The following is a 20,315-nucleotide window of genomic DNA, read 5'->3' as shown; positions in this document are numbered from 1 at the left end:
GTACTCTAGGTTGATGTGCGTAATGCCCCGTGGCTGTAAGCTGAGTGCTCAGTATGACACAGATGTCAGCGTGCTCAGAAAAGTATTGTGGTTGGCAGCTAAGTTTTTGTTTTCCAGCTGGTTTAGCTGATTTTCCACTGTGTATCGTGGGTGACGGGCCTGGGCATGCAGTGTGTTTTGGTATAAAGCTTCATGTGTAGGGTATGGTCGTTGAACTGCACATCATAGGCTACATAGGTGGGTGCTTGCAGTGTATTTTGGTGACATAGGTCTGCTCAGTATAGGTCACATAGCAGAGTGCTTACAATTTGTGAACGAGCTAGGTTGAATATATATGTACAAAATAAGCATGCATTCTTTACAGTGTGCAGCTGCCTGCAAATGTGTATTCATTACAGAGCGTTGGTGCACAGTCCTCAACTTATTTTCTGTACTGTGTGTGTTGGGGCTCTGTGTGTGTTGGGGCTCTGTCTGTGTGGCTAGCTTTTTTTTTTGTAGGTGGCTCTGTGTGTGGGTGGCTCTGTGTGTGGGTGGCTCTTTGTGTGTGTGTGGGTGGCTCTCTGTGTGTGTGCGTGTGGGTGCAAATGCAATAGGTCTCGCATTTGCGAGAGATTAAGCTATTGGCATTGTAAATGACAATGCCATTTATTTATCTGTTTTCAAAACTAACACATAAATAAAACATTTGTCATTTACAATGCCAATAGCTCTAACTTTTACAAAGGCGAAACCGTTGCATTGTAAATGCTTGTTTTTCTTCTGCAGCAGACTTCTGACCAAGCATTGTCACCCACCGAGAAGGTAGTACCTTTCAGTGGCCAGGACCAGGGGCCTATTTTATTTTTCATAATTACTTATTTTAACTTTTCAGCGGTCCAGGTGACTCCGACTGGTTCCTCACCCCCACTGCTTGCAAACACCATGTTTTTTTTAAATGGGCTTCTAACCCACTACAAAATGATCTATTGGGCATCGAAATAATTTGCAGGATTCAAGAGAAGTCTGATGGTGGTATATGCATACTAGAGTAAATTGTGCAAACATGAGCTAAAGTAATTTGTACACTGGCTCTACAGGTGCTTCATGTCCACATTCAGTTGCTGGCTGGGGTCTTGCAGGGTAGTTCAAGTGGTTAAAAGGATGGAATAAGAAACCCATGAGTTTAATAATGCATTTACTTGGACGACTGAGACAAACAGATCTGACAAGTAGCAGGGCAAGGATGGTGTAGGCCAACTCCACTGCACCCCCAAAATGTTCTGCTGTGACTACTCCATCTAATTTGGCAGTCATTCAAAACCTATGATTCTACTCTGACTAAGACCTGATATTACAGCAATTGATATCAGAAGCTGTTATATCATACAATTAGCTAACTTCGGTTGTGACCTCTTGCAATCGATCAAACAGTTCTGTCAAGAGTACAGGTCGTCCAGAATTTTGTAATCTATATTTACTTTTTTTATCTGTGCTTGTGTATAATGAAACCGTAACACCATATATTCTACTCTAATAATTTTTGGTCGATTTAGGATGGTAACACATGACAGCTACACTCTTTTTCAGTTCTATATGATCAAGGAATTTCTGGTCCATGTCACCTGGATTCTGCTATGCCTTGGCAGTAGCCGAACCATACAATATTTAAGATTTTGTATAGCAGGAACCAATTTGTCGCTCAAATTACCTGTGCAAAAAGTCAACTAAAGCTACTCTGAGTTGAAAGATTCAGTGGATGGAGCGAGCTCCACCCTGTGATGATGGCGGAGAAACAATTTGCAATTGAGTAGGGTGCCTAAAAGGGAACTCCTGGGTAAGACTTCTTCGTTAACAGCAAGGGATATAAGCAGATTTTGATTGGCAGCCCACTGTCATATAAAGGACTAAATAAAAGCATGATCTTCTGTTAGTTCCAGGTTACCTGTGACAAGATCCACAAAATGACTGGTATACGCTACCCCCAAATTTCTAATAGAATCTGCTATGATGAACTAAACAAACCAATATATCTGCCTACCAACTTCAATAAACACAAATTCAATAACTGGAGTGAAACTCCCCGCTGTAAATAGATGGAAATCACAGCAGCCATTTGCCCTGTGTCTAATGCAGCCACTATTTTTGGTTGTGAACAAAGCTCCTTATCCAAAATAAGTACTGTGGTCTAATTTAAGCAATCAATAAAGGGGTTTCATCTTGCAACATGTTTTCCTATTTCCGCTGCCTTCCCTGAGTAAGAAGGTTCACATGAGAAGAAAGCTTTTGACAGGAGACATCACCTTTCTGTCCCTTGGATAGAACTATGGGGCTGGTGGCTGCAGGGTTAACTGGACACATTTTGGCAGAGATATGTGCTACCATTTGTCCTCCATGCACACTACAAATTTTGTTTGCAGTCCAAAATCATAGATATCATTGATGTTTTGATTTTAGAGATGGTCTTCATCAGGACAGATAAGAATACACTCTCAGAGTAAATATATGCCACTAACACACAGGAATGTTGAAAGAGGTACGACTTCAATTCGAACTTCAAGTGGAGCCTGGGGACAGCATATCCCCCAAAGGATCTGATGCTTTTCTGCAGTGACTGCAGAAGGGACTATGTATAGTTCAGCTGAGATAAGAGTATATCTAATTGGTCCAGATGAAGACCCTGTATAAAATGGTTTGCTAGGGGTCGAAACATCAACAATACTTCTGATCGTAGACTGCATTAAATGTTCATTGTGCACGGAGCTCAACTTATTTCAAACTGACAAGATGGATGAGCAGTTTTGTGGTCCTATCAGTAAAGAAGGCTATAGGCACATGCTTAGGGAGGGGGTAAGGCATCCTTTGGAGTCCCTATGTTTCCTCAGAGTAGCCTTCCCTCTATTTTGCAACAGTTAACTGAGGAATCTTAGTTTCGTATTCATTCGATTCTGCAGGAACCACAGACCGGTCTGCTGTATGTAGAGGCGGAGTGTATTCTACAGGTGGAAATTTTGGTATACACCTCTGGAATCCCATATACGGAATCTTAACAAAACATTAAACAAATATATAGGAGTGTGAGGATTTTGCTGCCCCTCAGATACCTTCTTGTGTCTGGGAGGCAAGAGGGTGAGGACCGCATTTTTCGAGTCTTCCACAGAAGAATTGGAATAGTCGTGGGATCCAATACTCTTAACAGGTTACAAAAGTTAGTCATTTCCACTGATGGTGGGTTATTGTAAGCCATGATTAAGAACAAAGCCAAGTTCTGCGATATCAGGTGACTGATCACTCGGCAACAGCCATTCCCTGCACAAGATTTGCTTTCTACCTACTCTCACCCCCTGGATTTCCAGTACATTACATGTCCCTGATTTATATTCAGAACAAGATCACATTGCGCGGCTGAGGCAATCACACAGTCAGTCAATTTATGCAATATTAGTTTTGTTTTTTATTATTAAACGGCCAATGATTGTGCAAATGGGACAGTTAATGCCCCCGCAGTTTGCTCCTGGGACTAGCAAGGAGGGTGTGTTCATTGCTCAATTAGTAATACAAGAGTGAGACACACAGAATGATGTTCCATTTCAAAGACCTGACATCAGTAGGAAGAAGAGTCACTGTCTGCAACGGCAGAGGGTCTGTGAGACCACCCACGCTATCCACATGGTCTGTAGTTGCGCTCTCTTAAGGGAAACAGGGTGTGAGTGCCACACATTTCACATGGCCTCTTAAGCTCCCAGCCAAGGTCCGAATGTTTGAGTCTCCTCCTTAGTCCCATGGTCTTTAATAGCCCCCAACCAAGGTCTCCACATTTGAGCATCCTCATGGGTCACATGGCTTGGCATAGCACCCACATAAGGCAGATGAGTCTGAGAGCACAACACTGGTCACCTGGTCCATAGCACACACGTTTGTCAGCGCCATTCAAGGGGCCAGGGTAGCCCATAGAACCAACAACCGTTGCAAGGATTGTGGCAACACATCTTCTGCAGCAATACCTGAAGGCACTGTTGTAACTCCGTAAAAGTACACGGTTTGTCCCAAAGGCACGTATCCGCATGCACTGAGAACCCGCAGCCATACTGAACCCATGCTGTTTTTCCGGGAGTCAGCTTGTATTTTAGAGCATCTCGTCCAGTTGGCAGTAGATTATCACTCGCAAGGAACAAGGGGGGAAAATTCATAACACAGCCTTCTGATGGTTGGGTAGTCCATGACACTAGTAGGTGGTGTTTACTGTTCTCCGGCCGTGCTCTGCCTGGATATTCATTTCTCATAGATATATTGGTTGCTCCTGCCCGGTCAGCAGTCTGTACGTAGAGGCTGGCATAGTTTTTATATGAACCTACAGGAGGCAAGACCAAGACTCCAGTCAGGGACTATTCCAGGTAGAGTTGTAAAGCCAAGACTCAGACCCATAATGCATCTTGCTGTACTATCACCTAATTATTCACTTCAGTCCTGTAATACTCTACCCTTCCTCAACTACACAATGTCCTTCTCTTCTTATTACCATGACCTATAGCTTGTCTACACATATACATATTAGGTCCAAACAGCTCCAGCATAGACACTCTCACCTAGTTCGGGTGATCTGATTCTACCCTCCAATACCCAGCTATTCCTTCCTCCTTGGCTTGCATTGATAGCCAGCCCTTCACCAACTACAGCTTGTCCTTCCACTAAAGCCTAGCTGAATTCAACCCTAAAGCAGTACTTAATTCACACATTTCGGTCTTGTTTTATTTAATTAATAACACGTATACTCTCTGCTTTTATCTGCTCCCACTAGCATGCACTTATCTCTTCTTCAAATGCTTTACTGGTCTGCTTCGCTTCCAATACATTTTGGCCTTCTCAGCCTCTTACTCACCTGTCCTCTGCTTGCCTAGAAAGCCCTGCTCAGACCGTCCTTCACCCACTTGCTAAGCCCACTCCTAAACACTCCCTGAAGTAGGCCATTCACCCACTCCACAGACCCCCCCCCCCCCATTCACTTTCATTCAACCATTCGCGTCTGTGCCGGAACCTGTTCATTTTCCTCCCAACACCCATCTATTTTCTTCCTTCCCTTCGTTCCAGCCGACAGAGCAAACAACTCTCCTTCACTTACACAACACTTGTTCCCCCTCCCAACCACAATGACCTTCCCCAGACCCAATGGTGCTCACCTCTCCCACAGCATTCATAAGAGTCTGGATGATCTTCTCATGGGGTGTGGCCACCACGCTCTGGTCATTTATCTCAATGATGCGATGACCCACCCGGATTCCTCCACGCTCTGCTATCCCACCTCGCATTAGGCTGCAAATCTATGGGAGGTGGCGAAGAGTTACATGTGGGAATGTTTCTCTGAAATCTGAAAATGCAGTGTGCATCTCCTTAAGCCACTCTCACCCGGTTAGAAGCAGAAAGGAACTGACTAAGCAAGAGAATAATTGAAGGGAAGAAACAATTAAAACAGCAAGATTAGAGACAAATTAAAGGGAAACAACTTAACAAAGGCAGGATGAGAAAAAGTCACTAGATGAGAGAGGCTGCTGATCTCTGAATGACAACTTGGCAGTGAGCAAGAAAGGTAATATGGTTTTAGAGAGAAAGCTGGGGACAAAAGACAGCAAAACCATCAGAGATAAGGCACACGGTCAATTCTGCAGCCAACACATCGAAAGTGAAAGAAAACATGGAGTATGCTCACGAGACTAGAAGTTTTAAGTGGATGGCAGAAACATTGCAATTCGAAAGGAACAGTGTCACCGGCAACATAGAAAATCAGTACAGAGCCCCACAAAAGCCTCCTTCCTCCATCAACAGTGTTGGACTGGCCAGTTAGGTAGTCTGGGACCAAAAAACACAAAACTGCTGAAAGCCTGTCAACCGCACATGTATGTCAATGCCCCTTAGGGCCAGAAAAAACAGCTCATACATGGGCCCTTTCAAGCGGGCAGTGCGAGACTGTCCAACAGGCCAGTCCAATACTGTTCATCATTTAACAGTCCTAGTTAACTTCGCAAATCCTCTCCCATGCTTGTCGGGAAGGTCTAATGATCTCTTTGCATTTGTGCAGAAGCAACAAAGCCTCCCGTTCTTCCGCAGAGTGCAGCAAGGATCTTTGCCTGGCAACGGTGCCAGGAAGATACTAGAGTGGGTGGAAAGGAAGAGGCGGGTACGCCTCTAGGCAACAAAAAGTTGAGCACAGTAACTGTTGCAAGGTCAGACAAAGCGACTTGGGGTGGAGTTAGAGCATCTGCTGCGCTCTTGCCTTTCAGTGGTGCTCATTACTTTCCCTTGTGTAATTTAATTTGTCTCTTTCAAACCTACACCCTCTATTCTGAAGGCCTTGTGAATTGTTTAAAGTCTGCAGGTGCTTCTGTGTCAACTCAAAGACAAGGGGAACATTATGGGAAGGTACCATATTTCTGTAGTAGGGGATCTCTGTGTGTATAGTCATAATCTTGTAAATAGTCCTGCCCATGTGCGGGGACCCCGGAGCAATCGAAATTGTCTCTTAAGTTGTCTTCTTCTGCAGTCCTGCGTAGACACTTAAGAGAAAATCAAAGACAAATAATGCAGCCTAAAACTACAAGGCTGCATTGGCCAGCACTTCATCCTGAAAAGAAAAGGATAGCCAAATGTCAAAATGTACACATTCTGCTTAGTTTCACACCCAGAGAAACTCCCCTTCACAAAAATCCTTTGAAATGATAGAGAGGAAGGGTTGGACAGACAAGCCCCCATAGGCTGCCATTATGTGCCTGGAAAATGGATACCGTGCCTTTAAGGAACTCTACTGAGACCCTCGGTATCCCAGGATGCACAGTCAAAGGCCTTTTACTTCAGTTCTTTTTTCCGGCTCCTGCTAGTAGGACCCTGGAGCATTGAGCGCTACCTTTTTGGGTATTAGTTCAATTTTTTGCACTTTTCCAGTGTTGTGAGTGTTTCACTCGACGTCTGGGGTCTTTCTCTGCCAGTTGCTGTGCATTTTGGCCAGTTTTGCCACCTCTTTCGGTCAAATGCCAGCTTTATTCGACAAGTGCCCTGAGTGGCAGGAAGAAGGCTAAATCTGACCCCCACAGAGTATGTATACTCTGCCTCCCTTCCACCCATGTCCCTGACTCCTGTGAAATCCATCACCCTTTCTCCAGGAGGACCCTGCGTGACAGGGAGAAGATTTGTCTCCAAGGCCTGGAGCAGAGGAGACACCAGGAACCAGGTGGGACTTCTGGGAATGGAGGGACCCTGTCCCTGTCCTCGTCCTCTGCCCGTGCATCGTCCTCTGGGGGTCTCCCCAGTCAAGAAAAGGCAGGGGTCCCGGTCGACGTTCATGACGTCGGTGTCGAGAGGTATGACCACCACATGCTCCCCGTCAACCCAGGGCTCTGGTTTGAAGCGGTGTCGCAGTTCGACATAGAGGGGAAGGACGCCGAGACCTCGGACGAGATCGACGTCGAGGATTCACCGGCGTAGACAAACCATCAACATTGTGATGTGTCACGTAGGCGAAGACGCTCGCCGTTGAGGCGACACCGCCGTTCGCTGTCAACGTCGACGCTTAGATTGACGTCAAGGAGACAAGTCGACGTCGAGGAGAAGACCTTTGACGTGGAGGAGTTTGCCAACGTTTTGAAGATGGACGTCAAGAAAAGGGAAGTCGAAGAGGTAGATGTCGAGGAGAGAAAAATCGACGTCTAGGAGACAGTCAAGGCCTAGGACGGTGTCTAGTACCTCGGTGGTTAGTCTGTCATCTTCATTGGCGAGTCTCCGGTCGCTGCCGCACCGTCGCTCGTTCACAGAAAGGTCTGCCTCCAGAGCATCCTCCCCGAGGCCTGCTCGTAAGAGGAGATTGCCTAGGTCACCGGAATCTCATTATTCTTGGACCTACTCGCCCTCAAGGCCCAGGACGCCTACGCCTCCTTCACTTCCTCCACTGCCTCCAACGAAGCCTCCTCCCCCTCCTCCGCCACTACTTCCCCAGCCTCCACAGCCTCGGCCTGAGGTTCTGGCTCAGACTCCTCTGCCTCCAAAGCCGGCGGTTCCTGCAAGACCCAGGAGGTTAAGGTCTAGGTCCAGAGGGAGGCATCGCTCTCGCAGTGAGCGTCGATCCTCAACAGGTCCCGTCATCGGCGACGGAGGGAAAGGTCCCAGTCCCAGTACACGGGCTCTTCTAATGACAGGAGGTATTCTCCCACGTTGTACGACGTTGTACGACTCTCCTCCTAAGAAAGTGTCACCTGTGGATGACATTGTTACGTTCCAAGATGTGCTGCTGAGAGGGGCAGCGAAGTTAGGGGTCACACTGACGGTGCCCACTCCTTTCACCTATGTGATCTTTGAGCACAAAAGGCATCTCTCTCGTCCCTTGCTGTCTTTGGTACCAGGACTGGAGGAACCGGCCATGGAGCTGTTTCTGACGCCGGCCTCTGTGAAGTTGGCGCCATCTCGACTTCAGAAGTACAGGCACCGGATTCTGATCCGGCATTCTGGAGGTCAGATCTTGTCCCGGATTCTGTGATCGTGACAGCGGCCAAGAAGCAGCATTCGACTGCCCCTTCATCAACGGTCCCTCTGGACAAGGAGAGCCGTCAGGTGGGACTCTGCTGGACGGAAAGTCTGCGGTACAGCTGCCACCTCGATGAAAGCGGCGAGTGCTTCGGCGCTCTTGGGTCGCTATGACCGCTCCTTGTGGGAGTCCCTACAACAGTTTATTGAGCTTCTCCCGAGGGATAGGCGAGAAGACTTCCAGGAGATACTGAACGAGTGCATGATGGTCTCAAATCAAGTCATCAGCTCGGCTGCAGACGCCTCTCTCCTGGCTGCTCATGAGTACTGCCATGGCATCAACTTGAGACGCCATTCATGGTTGCGCCTTACCTCTCTCAAGCCAGAGGCGCAGCAGAGGATTGCGAATTTACCATTTTCAGGGTCGACCCTCTACGGGACGCATGCGGATTAAGAAATGGCCCACATGAAGGCGGAAGTAGTGACTCTGAAGGCGGCTGGTTTGGAGAAACCAAAGGAGCAGCGGAATTCCTTCCGGCCTTTCCAGAAGCGGTACTCTTCCCAGAGGCGAGGGCAAGGTCATCAAGCTGGCCAGCAGCAGCAGCACCAGCGACAGCCCTTCCAGAAGCGTCAGAGGCGGCCAACAGTCCTCCTCTGCGAACTAGGGCCCGGCCAGGTCTAAGCCCTGAGGTGTTACTTCCCCCTCGTCCGTTACCCGCTCCGGTGGGTGGGGGGGGGGGGGAAGCATACAAAATTACTTGGCAGAGTGGAGAAATATTACTCAGGACAAGTGGGTGCTGAATATTGTTTGCAATGGATACAGTCTTCGTTTCGTCAGCCCTCCTCTAGCAATTCCGCCGGTTCGTTCGCAATACCAACTGCGCGAACTTCAGGCGGAGGCCGATACCCTGTTAAGATAAAGGGCGATAGAAGACGTCCCTCTGTCTCAAAGGGTCTATACTCTAGGTTCTTTCTGGTACGCAAGAAAAACAAGAACGAGTTCAGGCCCATTCTGGATTTGCGACAAGCAAACAAATGGATTCGCAGGGAGATGTTTCGCATGCTGTCTTTGCACAAGATTTATCCTCTGCTGCAGAGAGGAGACTGGCTTTGCACAATAGATCTGCAGGATGCGTACTTCCATGTGCCCATTGCACGGAAACACCGGAGGTTCCTGCGCTTTCTAGTCGGCACCAATCACTACCAGTACACCGTACTACCGTTTGGACTGAAGTCTGCACCCAGGACTTTTTCAAAATGCATGGCAGTGGTGGCAGCGCACCTGAGAAAGAACAAGGTGTTTGTCTACCCGTACCTGGACGACTGATTGATCAAAGCCTCCACCTTCCAGGAAGCACAACTGCACTTCAACAGGACGGCCGTTCTGTTGAACCAGCTGGGTTTGCACATAAACATGTCCAAGTCTGTTCCGACTCCGGTTCAGTGCCTGCAGTACTTGTGGGCCTCTATCAATACTCTCTCAGCGTTCGTCTCTCCTTCGGAGGAGCGACGCTTATCGATCCTTCGGAAGGCTCAGGCTCTCATGTCCATTCCATCTACGACAGTGAGGACTTCTTCTCTTCAGTGAGGACAGTGTCTTCTCTTTTGGGGTCGATGGCCTCTTGCATCTTCCTCACGCCACATGCACGCCTCCACATGAGGCTGCTGCAGGAGTGTCTGGAGGATCAGTGGGACCAGACACGAGGGAGCTGGGACGACAGGATCCGACTGTCTCTACACGCTCAACAATCCCCGAGATGGTGGTGCTCCGCAGAGAATCTGCTCCAGGGGGGTTCCATTCCACAAGGACATTCCCATTCAGACTATCGTGACGGATGCCTCTCTCTATGGCTGGGGAGCGCATTCGGACCAGTTACAGATCCAAGGAACGTGGTCCCAGACGGAATCCACGTATCACATCAATTTTCTGGAACTCAGCTGTTCACTTGGCACTGAAGGCCTTTCATCTGTCCTTCTAGACCAACTCCCTGCTTGTGCAGACGGACAATATGACCACAATGTATTACCTCGACAAGCAGGGGGGCTCGAGATCACGCACACTGTCACAGGAAGCGCAGGCGATCTGACACTGGCTGCTAGCCAGAGGACTGATGATAACTGCTACTCATCTGCCCGGTGTGCAGAATGCTCAGGCGGACGCACTCAGCAGGCTGGTCCAAGAAAACCACGAGTGGGTTCTAAACGACTAGGTGCTAGGAAACATCTTCTACAGATGGGGCACTCCAGAAATAGATCTGTTCGCCACCACCGAAAACAGAAACTGCAGCGACTTCGCCTCCAGGTTTTAGCAACTGGGGACTCTAGGGAATGCGCTCTGGATCAGCTGGTCGAACAGCTTTCTGTACGCTTTTCCACCCATTACCCTGATTCCGGCTGTACTCCTCAAACTGTCTCAGTCCAGAGCACGAATGATCCTCATAGCTCCAGAGTGGCCTCGACAGTGGTGGTTCACGGACCTGCTCCACCGGTCTCTCCAACCCCACCTGCGGCTGCCGTGTCAGACGGACCTTCTCACTAAGTTCGGGGGGAAGATGGTGCACCCCAACCTCTCATGGTTGAGTTTGGCGGCATGGCTCCTGAGATAGTGCAATATGGACACCTGAATTTGCCTGCCGATTGAATGGACATACTCAAGGAGGCGAAGCGAACATTCCACAAGGACTTCCTATGCCTACAAGTGGAAGAGGTTCTGCATCTGGTGCACGTCCAAGGACTATGATCCTACCACCTGCAAGTAAGATGTCATCCTTCCATACCTCTTGCATTTGGCACAATCTGGCCTTAATTTCCATTCTATTAAGGTTCACCTCGCAGCATTAACTGCATATAGGAAATGCACTTCACAAACATCCTTCTTCCAGATTCCTGTGATTAAAGATTTTTTGGAGGGATTGAAGAAAGTGTTTCCCCCTGTTCGGCGTCCTTTGCCTTCATGGGAGCTGAATGTGGTGCTGTGAAGGTTGATTAAGGAGCCTTTTCATAAGGGCTCACTACAGCACTTTTCCTGGAAGGCAGCCTTCCTTGTGGCTATTACATTGGCCTGCAGGGTGAGTGAAATCCAGGCATTGTGTTGCCAAGAACCTTATACTGTATTTCATGCTTCTAAGGTTGTGATGCGTACTCACCCTAAGTTCCTTCCTAAGGTGATTTCTGATTTCCATGTCAATCAGACGATTACTTTACCTACGTTTTTTCAACATCTTTCCACTCCAGCGGAGAGGTCTCTTCATTCCCTGGATGTCAGAAGAGTGTTGAAATTCTACTTGGATAAGACCAAGGACATTCGTAGGTCTGACCAATTTTTTGTCAATTATGGATCGGTCAGGACTGGTCTTGCCACTTCAAAACCGTCCATTTCTAGGTGGATTGTGTCCTGTATCCAGTTATGTTATCAAAAGGCTAACAAAACCTTAGGGGGTAAGCCTAAGGCTCATTCCACCAGGTGCAAAGCGGCTACAACGGCTTTGCTACGTAATGTTCCCATTGCAGATATCTGTAGGGCTGCCACTTGGAAGTCAGTCCATACCTTTGCTAAACACTACTGTCTGGACTCTGATGCCAGAGCAGATGCTCAGGTTGGGCAGGCTTCGTTGAGAAATCTGTTTGCACAGAAGTGGTGTTGTCTTTTTCCTCCACCGCCAGTTTGGTTTGTGGGGATGGGCTTACCATTCTATTCACTAGATTATGACTATACACAGAGATCCCCTAATACAGAAGTAGTTTCTTACCTGTAACTCCAGTTCTGTAGTAGGGGTATCTCTGTTATAGTCATAAGCGCCCGCCCTCCTCCCCGGTGGAGAAAATGATAATATACTGTATGCTACAGGCCTGGCTTTATACGCCTTCAAAAAGAACTGAAAGTAAAAGGCCTTTGGCTGTGCATCCTGGGATACCGTGGGTTTCTGAAGAGTTCCTTAAAGGCACGGTATCCCTTTTCCAGACATATAATGGCAGCGTATGGGGGCTTGTTTGTCCAACCCTTCCTCTCTATCATTTCAAAGGATTTTTGTGAAGGGGAGTTTCTCTAGGTGTGAAACTAAGCAGAATGTGTAAATTTTGACATTTGGCTATCCTTTTCACTTCAGGATGAAGTACTGGCCAATGTTGCCTTGTAGTTTTAGGCTGCATTATTTGTCTTTGATTTTCTCTTAAGTGTCTATGCAGGGCTGCAGAAGAAGACCTCTTAAGAGACAATTTCGATTGCTCTGGGGTCCGCGCAAATGGGCGGGATTATTCACAAGATTATGACTATAACAGAGATACCCCTACTACAGAACTGGAGTTACAGGTAAGAAACTACTCCATCATCATCATCATCGCAGCAGGACTTCCACAGAATGCTAAAAGGGTTTCAAGATGGAGGCTTTATATCGGTATCTCATAGGGTCCGGACCACACAGTGGCCTCCTCCTTTAGATGGGACACCGATAGAGGTCACCCCGATTTTTTTAGTGGGATTAATCAATGGGGGGAAATTAGGCAGGACCACTGTTCAAACTGAAGGGTGTAGACATGGCCACTCAAAATAATTAAAAAAGAAATAAAATGCTGCTTTCAACCCTCCCCCTGGTTGGTTCTCTGGGTGAACACCTGGCATCCATTCCTGAAAATCATCCACCCCCTAGTATGGTGGCCCCTTTATCTCTGCAATGCATGGTATGAAGTCTTCTGCAGCTACCCGGCTCTGCCCCATTGGTCTGAATTATGCAAAAGCGTTGTACATTCTATTTTGGAAAACCATAGACTTTCTATTTAGTTCAGGATGCGATTTCCCCGGTTAAGTCGCACCATGAACACCACTGTTTGAGACACTCCTTTAACTTCGATTTATCTGGAAAATCTAAAATGCCTGTTTTGTACACCTCCAAGACGCTTAAACTCTACATTGTTCTGAGACTTGGAAATCCCAGGAGGAGATCTAGAGTTGGGTCTGGTGGCACAGTGGAATAATGGATCCACTGCAAGGATCTATGATTGACCACTGGTTTAATTGCCAGTGAGTCTACTCGGCCTTTCATCCTCATTAGGTCACTAAACTATGTACCCATGAGTTGAATGACAATAAACCTTTGTGAAATGTCACCCCAGCCAAGAGACCCCATCTCCTTCTTGCTGAAGATATGCTATTCAAATATGCATGATCTCACTGCCACACCCATCCAGAATATCTAGGCCATCTCTCTCCTGAAAATAAAAAAACTACCCCAGCTACCCCCCTCCCACAATTCATTCAGCTAGATCTAGACCTCCCCTCTCTTTCACAGTGGCCTTTAACAACTCTCCTTGCCCTGCAGAGGAACTCTTAGCTTGTTCCCAGCAATCAGATTAAGAAATCCGTCCTCGCTGTTCTGGGAATTAACCAACACATCATGGAAGCTTTGAACTCTTGCCTACTCTCACACCGGGAAGGCAAACCATCATGTTCTGAGCTTTCTGGGATCTAAAGTCCCTATCCTTCACCTCCTCCCTAGAGATCTGTAAAGTTTCTCCTTCTTTCTTAGCACAGTCTAGCAATGGGCTAAATTGGAGGTGCTTTTCCTTGCAGTTCCAATGTTGACCGGGTGTTTCCAAATGGATACTCACAATTCCGTCCTCCACGCAGAATCCTAGCTGATGTTTGGAGTCCGGACGGCGTATGATTGCTGTGGTGACCGGGGGGCAGTGCACGATGCTCAGTGTGATGTGCCTCAGTGACTTCAGCTCCTGAAAAAAGAATGCACGTTACTGATCAACTCTATGCAATTAACACTGGACCAGACAAACCAGGACATCTGTATTAGAATATGGTTAGAGGCATGTGGTTGTGTTGATGAGCCAGAAGAGGCCCCATACCTGGGGTTCTTGGTCTTCGTTATATCAGGTGCATGTATGAAGGATGCTATTGCATGTGTACTTTTGTGCTGGGTCTTTAAAGACTTTGGAACAGGTTGGCAACATCTCACACCGTATAGTACCCCAACACTCACTCAAAATCCTAATCAGAACTGTGACCAAACAGGACTTCACTGCACCCCTTTTCCCAGGGTAATCGGATGCTCACCCGGACGATGTTCTGACATGTGGCCAGTGGTAGCCCCACCAGGCTCGTCCCATTGATGGACATGATCCGGTCTCCAATGCTCAGTTCCCCGGATTTCTCTGCTGGACCACCATGCATGAGATTGGCAATGACTACGGTGGGCAGGATGGAACCCCAGCCAGACTCCACAATGGCGATGCCAAGGATCTCCCCCTTTTGCTTCTCAATTTGTATCTGTGGAAGGAAAGAAGAGGTGTCATTCATGCTGATCCACGTGCACCACCACTGCGCCCTCCCAGCAATGAAGAACAGAAGAGGTGCGGATAAAAGTAAAATTAACCAAGAGTTCTCATCAGCCACGGTAAGATGCTTCACGTCACAGGGACAGATTGGTTATGCACTGCTATATTCCAGAACAAGGATACAGTCTCACACCTTCCGTCATGAAAAGTGCATGTTCATCGTGCAGAAGCGCACAACCCATGCAATGGTACCCAACTAGGATGCCCTGATGGGAGCTTTGCAATTGTGATGGTCTTTGATCTCAAGTTCCAGAGTGTGCTTGGATGACTAAGTGGGGTCACTGCAGGCTGGTTGGGGGTGAAAGTACTCTGCATGGCTTTGTGAATCCGTGCTCCTGCACGCTGCGAGAAAGCCTATTGTATTTTTCCTTCTGTGAGCTCGACAATCTTGAACGCCCACTGGAGGTGCTGCCTTCGCAGCATTGTCAACCCATGATCTGGGCCCTGATGTCAAGAGAGACATGCAAAGGATTTACCTACTTTTAGGTGAGAGCGGTCACTGCTATCTCTTGCCATTATATGTGGTGACAAATGGTGGAGCAGGCATAATTCTAGTACGGGACATAGGCCTGTACTCTTGTGGGGAGAGTGCCTACCGACTCTCCCCAGTAAAAGGCCAGTCGAGTCCCCATACCTGGGGTTCTTGGTCTTTGTTATATCAGGTGCATGTATGAAGGATGCTATTGCATGTGTACTTTTGTGTGTTACACGGACTGAGTACTAACATTCACTCTGCTGCACAACACTGGGCAAGTTATTAATATCTTAGACATCCCAGATGTTACATGTTCCCCTCACCAACACCGATGTATCTTGTGGTTGGAGAAAGTATCAGTTCATTCCTTTCGAACCCTGTGCAGGTTCTGACTGCATCAGCAAAACCCACCCTCAACCCTTTTTATTTATTGGGGCCTTATCTGCGAACAGTTCTCTAGGGGCAGGTTAACACACACAGCACAACAGAAAGTTCAGACTGTTTTGTGTGTGGTGTGGACACAAAACCCAAAGAAATGGCCAGAGAGAGCAGGAAAAAGTCTTCCTCAGGATTGGAGGAGTTCTGTGATGCTCAGAAGAAGAGAAACAAAGAGAAGACCGACCCTGGCGTTTAACCTCTACGGCAGAGCTTTCCAAACTCTGTGGCGCGACACAGGACTGTGTCACACGACGAGGATGTCTGCGGTGGGCAGATTAGGGCGAATGCTCTCTTGGACGTTTGCATTGTGATGCAGAACGCGGAGAAAGGAGAGGCGACGCACGTTATACGCCCTGTTAGTCCACGGAGCTGCCTTTGCTCTCCATCCCAGGTGCTTGGAACTGTAAGTTTATACATTTAAAAACTCAGCATTAATTGTATCCCCTGTGCCCCATAGAAACGGAGACTCCGTGGGTGGAATGCGCTGTGTGTCTCTGGTAACAAGGTATTTTTCCGCGACTCTATGGCCCAGGGAAATTTGGGTTCAGCTCAGTTTCTTCTCACACACTATCTGAGTGTTTGGCCTAATTCAGCCCCCCGCCGAGCCCCCACCCCCATCTTTGCAAACCACGAGGGCAGAGTCATTAATAACTTGTCCAATATCACACGATTTGTTAACACGGGGAAACTAACACTAACTCAGGTTTCGTAGGGCCTGCAATTTAAGCACTTTTAAACCAAGACACCATCCTCTGTCATGAACACGCTGGGCAGTAGCTTGGATATTAAGGAACAAGTATGATTGTCTTTCAACACTTAATGCAATTGCGTATTCACAGCACCCTCTCCGCCCCCCCCCAAAGCAGCTGCCTCTCCCTCCCCATACCTTGAACTCTTGTCACCTCCTGTGACATCTGAGGGAAGCCTGAACGGTAACAGCTGGGAGAGAAATGTGTGCCGGCAAGGAATGTGGAAGGAGTACGCAGGAGCAGGGGCGAGGAGGGAGAGCTTTCTCGCAACACAGCCCGAGTTTGGAAAGCTGTGGGAGGTATGACATTATTTTACTAGGGCTAGGCAGATTACCTGTCCACATGTTACAGGTTTGTCCTGCGGTGGTTCCCATCCCTCACAGAATTGTGGGGTTGACATTTTTATTATTCGCCATTTTCGATCCTCTCACAGCACAATATTCACTCTTTCAGCTCTCTATGCACTGTAAAAGAGGTGTATGTCCCGGACTAGGAGGGAGGGGCAGAGGCCCTAGAGGGGGTCCTACGCTTTGCAAGGTCAGTGCTCCTTCAGCTTGGGGGCGACAATACGGCAGTCTTAAATTAAACAGCCCTGAATGGGTGAATGGATGCCAAGCTGGGGTCCTGTCTGGCAATATGCCCTTGGCTTTTTATAAGTTCTTCCGTTGAGCACATTTGACTGTGCTCACAGATTGTCAAACCACTGAACAGAGACACAGGACGAGTAGGATCTGCCTAGGACCATAGTGCCAATATCAGCAACATACCCCTCCTGCACAGCACAGCAATCTCATAATAAAGAACACACAATACATTCTTTGTTGGAGAAAACATTGCTGCAGGTTTTATTTGCATAATAAATATGTGTCCTTGTGTAACTAAACTGGTGCTATGTAAAGCGCTCTGATGCCCGATATATTCGGGTCTAGTTTGCGATATATATTCATGTTTACCATCGATGTATCTTTCGACTCTGTTCAATGCTCTGTTGCCTTATTAGACCTAAAAGCTTGGCAGTTTGAGAGAGCTCCTCGCATTCACTCCCATGTGCCAGTATAAAAAAAACAGACCATGGTTGTTAGTTGCAACACCACAGTTCTTGGGCCCTGCTTTCATAAACTAGAAATGCAGCCTCTTAGACCCTGCTATGATACTCATCACCCTCCATGACAAGACTCTGGCAAAAATGGAGCTCTACCTATATTTCCTACACTCTGTTGATATGAATTCATTTTCACCCGCTCCCTTTACTGGGCAATTTACAAGACCACAGCAGGCTCATGATCAACACTGGGGTCATAGACAGTTATGCTGCATGCTGGGGGGTGGGTTTTTTCCACTTAATGTCGGATCAAGAGGGTCTGAACAAGATAGCTTAAAAACTACACTCCGACAGAAACAAGTTGAAATCCCCTATTAAGACTCCTCAAGATGCTCACACTGAAAATTCTTGATCACCTATCTGTTTTGAATTATTGTTGCCTACTGACATGAAATGTCAAATAGAAGACATTTTGTGTGTTGATGTTTTGGTGGTGGTCTTCGTGAGTCATTTTTAAACTAAAAAGATGTATATTTTGGGGTGCCTTTCTTAATCTAGAAAATTCTTCTTTACTATAGGTGGCCACTGAAAAGCAAACTCTTGGTAACCATTATGCTTTGCTTTATCCGATAACTCTTTAAGTATATTTTTGGCTGAGAGACCAAAGGGCTTCTGAACATTACAGTGGACCCAACGCATATTCAATGGGATGACATTGGCAATAAGGCACAATGTTAACTGAAATTCCAGTGCCTAGCTCAAGGGAGCTTTAAGAACATTTGGGACTGTCATTCTTGACCTTTGTTTTTATACTTATCTTGTTGAATGCACCCTTTACTTAACTATCATTAAAAGTCCTTTTCTTTTTCTAAGGTTATAAACTGGCTGGGCATTTGAAGTTATTGTTATCTATTGTGTCACCTTGAATTGGTGTTTCTAACCCCCCTCTATCCCTTGGAGTAAGCCTTGATGGTTCTATGAGAGAAACAGGGGACTAAAGGGATTCTCTTTTCAGTCTAAATAAATATGCAACAATCTTGTGGCCCTTGTGCACTAGAAGTAAACGGCAAGAACCACAAAGCGTAATGGAAAGACCCTGAAAGCCGGCCACATGGAAACTGAGAGCTTCAGAGTAGTAATGTTCTGTGGTATGAGGGGAAAACAGGAATCCGACAGGGCTGGATTTCATCCTGTGCAAGGAGCCTTCTATCAAACTTAATTTGGTCCACAGAATTATCCTATCTATCTCTTGTAGGCCTTGACAATGCATACCCCAGTAAATTCCAATATGTGCAGTAACCCTTTCTACCACAGAGTGCAGCAATATGAGTATGTCAGCAAACAATGCACCACTTCAACTTTACCCAAGTAAATTACACACGGTCGTGGTGCATACATGAACTGGGAGAAAAGGCCCGGTAAGTACTGGGACATGCAGATTTTGGTGCACTAAATTCCTAATGTTATGCCCATTTTTTCAGGCAATACTTAAAATAGGCAATATCTATTGCTTGCTATGAATTCTAACCATTTCGAAAGTGGATTTTATCTGGTGCAATAATTATCACATTTGATACTGGAGCGCTCGTAATGAAGGCCATGGACTCCGGCAAGATGATGTACTTTAATCGAATGAAAGCAAATGTATTACATCCTGGCCATCCCCAGATGGCCAGGACGCCGGCCAGGAGTACCGACGGTGAGAGCGGTGCTTCATTCTTCCCCTGAGCCACAGCCAGGTGGGGTGAGGCCATCTTACCTTACATGTCTAGTGTGTACAGACTGTAAGGACACCCAGAACATCCAGGTGACTGTCTGCACTTGCTGTGTGTTCTTCAGGGTGTTACTTTCTTTTACTTACTTACTTTCTTTCACATGGTGTAGTAGCTTTTATTGATATTTTCGGTCCTGAAGAAAGCAATTGACTAAATAAGTCGCCAAATTGCTGAAACTAGTCGACCACACTGCCCTGAGGCTGTCCACATTATTGGTCAGTGAGCAGGCGTATTGCTTTTAACATTGGTACGGTAAGCACAATTGGAATAAAATCATTGTTGGGTGCTTAGCCCTAACCAATTTTAAATCCACTCCCTTTGGTTTTTTTGTTCCTTCACATCTTCTTTTGCACTACACACCCCAGTCCCATCTTGTTTACCACTTACTTACATCAAGTGGTACACCACACTGTCGTCCTCTTATTTTAGTGAGGCTACCCCCTACCACCGGGTTGACTTCCTAAGAGAGTACCGATGAATCTCTGACGGGTGGTACGGATAAAATTCCCAAATGATGAAGGGCGGATCCGAATGGTGACTGATGGGTACTTGTCCTCATCCACGGAGAGCTCTCTGTGTCACTACTTGGTTGTAAGGGTGAGTCCTGGTTTGGTTTCTTGTATGTGGGCATACTTACCTTAGACCCTCTGGTACCTTTGGTATATATTGGTTCTGTTGGGGATAGTACCCAGAGCTAGGTCTTTAAATCTCCCCTAGGTCCTCCTCTACCGTTTTGTGTTTGTTGTCCAATATGTTCATCAAGACTTGGAAACCAATCAGGAAAATAACCAACAAAAATTACAACACAATTTTCATTTTACCCGGAGCATAATCAAACAAAGAGGTACATTGCGTGCATTTCCAACCGGTGGAATTAAGAAATTACACATTAAAATTTGATGTTTTAAACTATTAAGTTTTATTTTTTCCTGTGATCCGAAGTTCACATACGTTTACTTATGTTCCCAAGGTACACATCCATCGATAAAAGCAGCTGCAAGAAACGATAACCT

At 46.9% G+C, this 20,315-nt stretch overlaps 1 protein-coding gene across 1 annotated transcript in view; it reads right to left on the bottom strand.

Moving 5' to 3' along the window:
• Positions 1-3,406: 3,406 nt before the first annotated feature.
• Positions 3,407-20,315, bottom strand: part of APBA3 (amyloid beta precursor protein binding family A member 3) — a 51,019-nt gene continuing 34,110 nt past the window's right edge. Inside the window, exons 8-11 of the mRNA XM_086947104.1 lie at positions 14,543-14,755; positions 14,086-14,205; positions 5,154-5,294; positions 3,407-4,327 (exon numbers count right to left, since the gene is read on the bottom strand). Of these exons, the coding sequence (XP_086803230.1) occupies positions 4,256-4,327; positions 5,154-5,294; positions 14,086-14,205; positions 14,543-14,755 (546 nt within the window). The 3' untranslated portion in view covers positions 3,407-4,255. The remainder of the gene's footprint in view (positions 4,328-5,153; positions 5,295-14,085; positions 14,206-14,542; positions 14,756-20,315) is intronic.

The sequence above is a fragment of the Lissotriton vulgaris genome, chromosome 12 (assembly GCF_964263255.1).
Source record: "Lissotriton vulgaris chromosome 12, aLisVul1.2, whole genome shotgun sequence".
Lineage (NCBI taxonomy): Eukaryota > Metazoa > Chordata > Amphibia > Caudata > Salamandridae > Lissotriton > Lissotriton vulgaris.
This window is presented reverse-complemented; position numbering and strand designations above follow the sequence as displayed.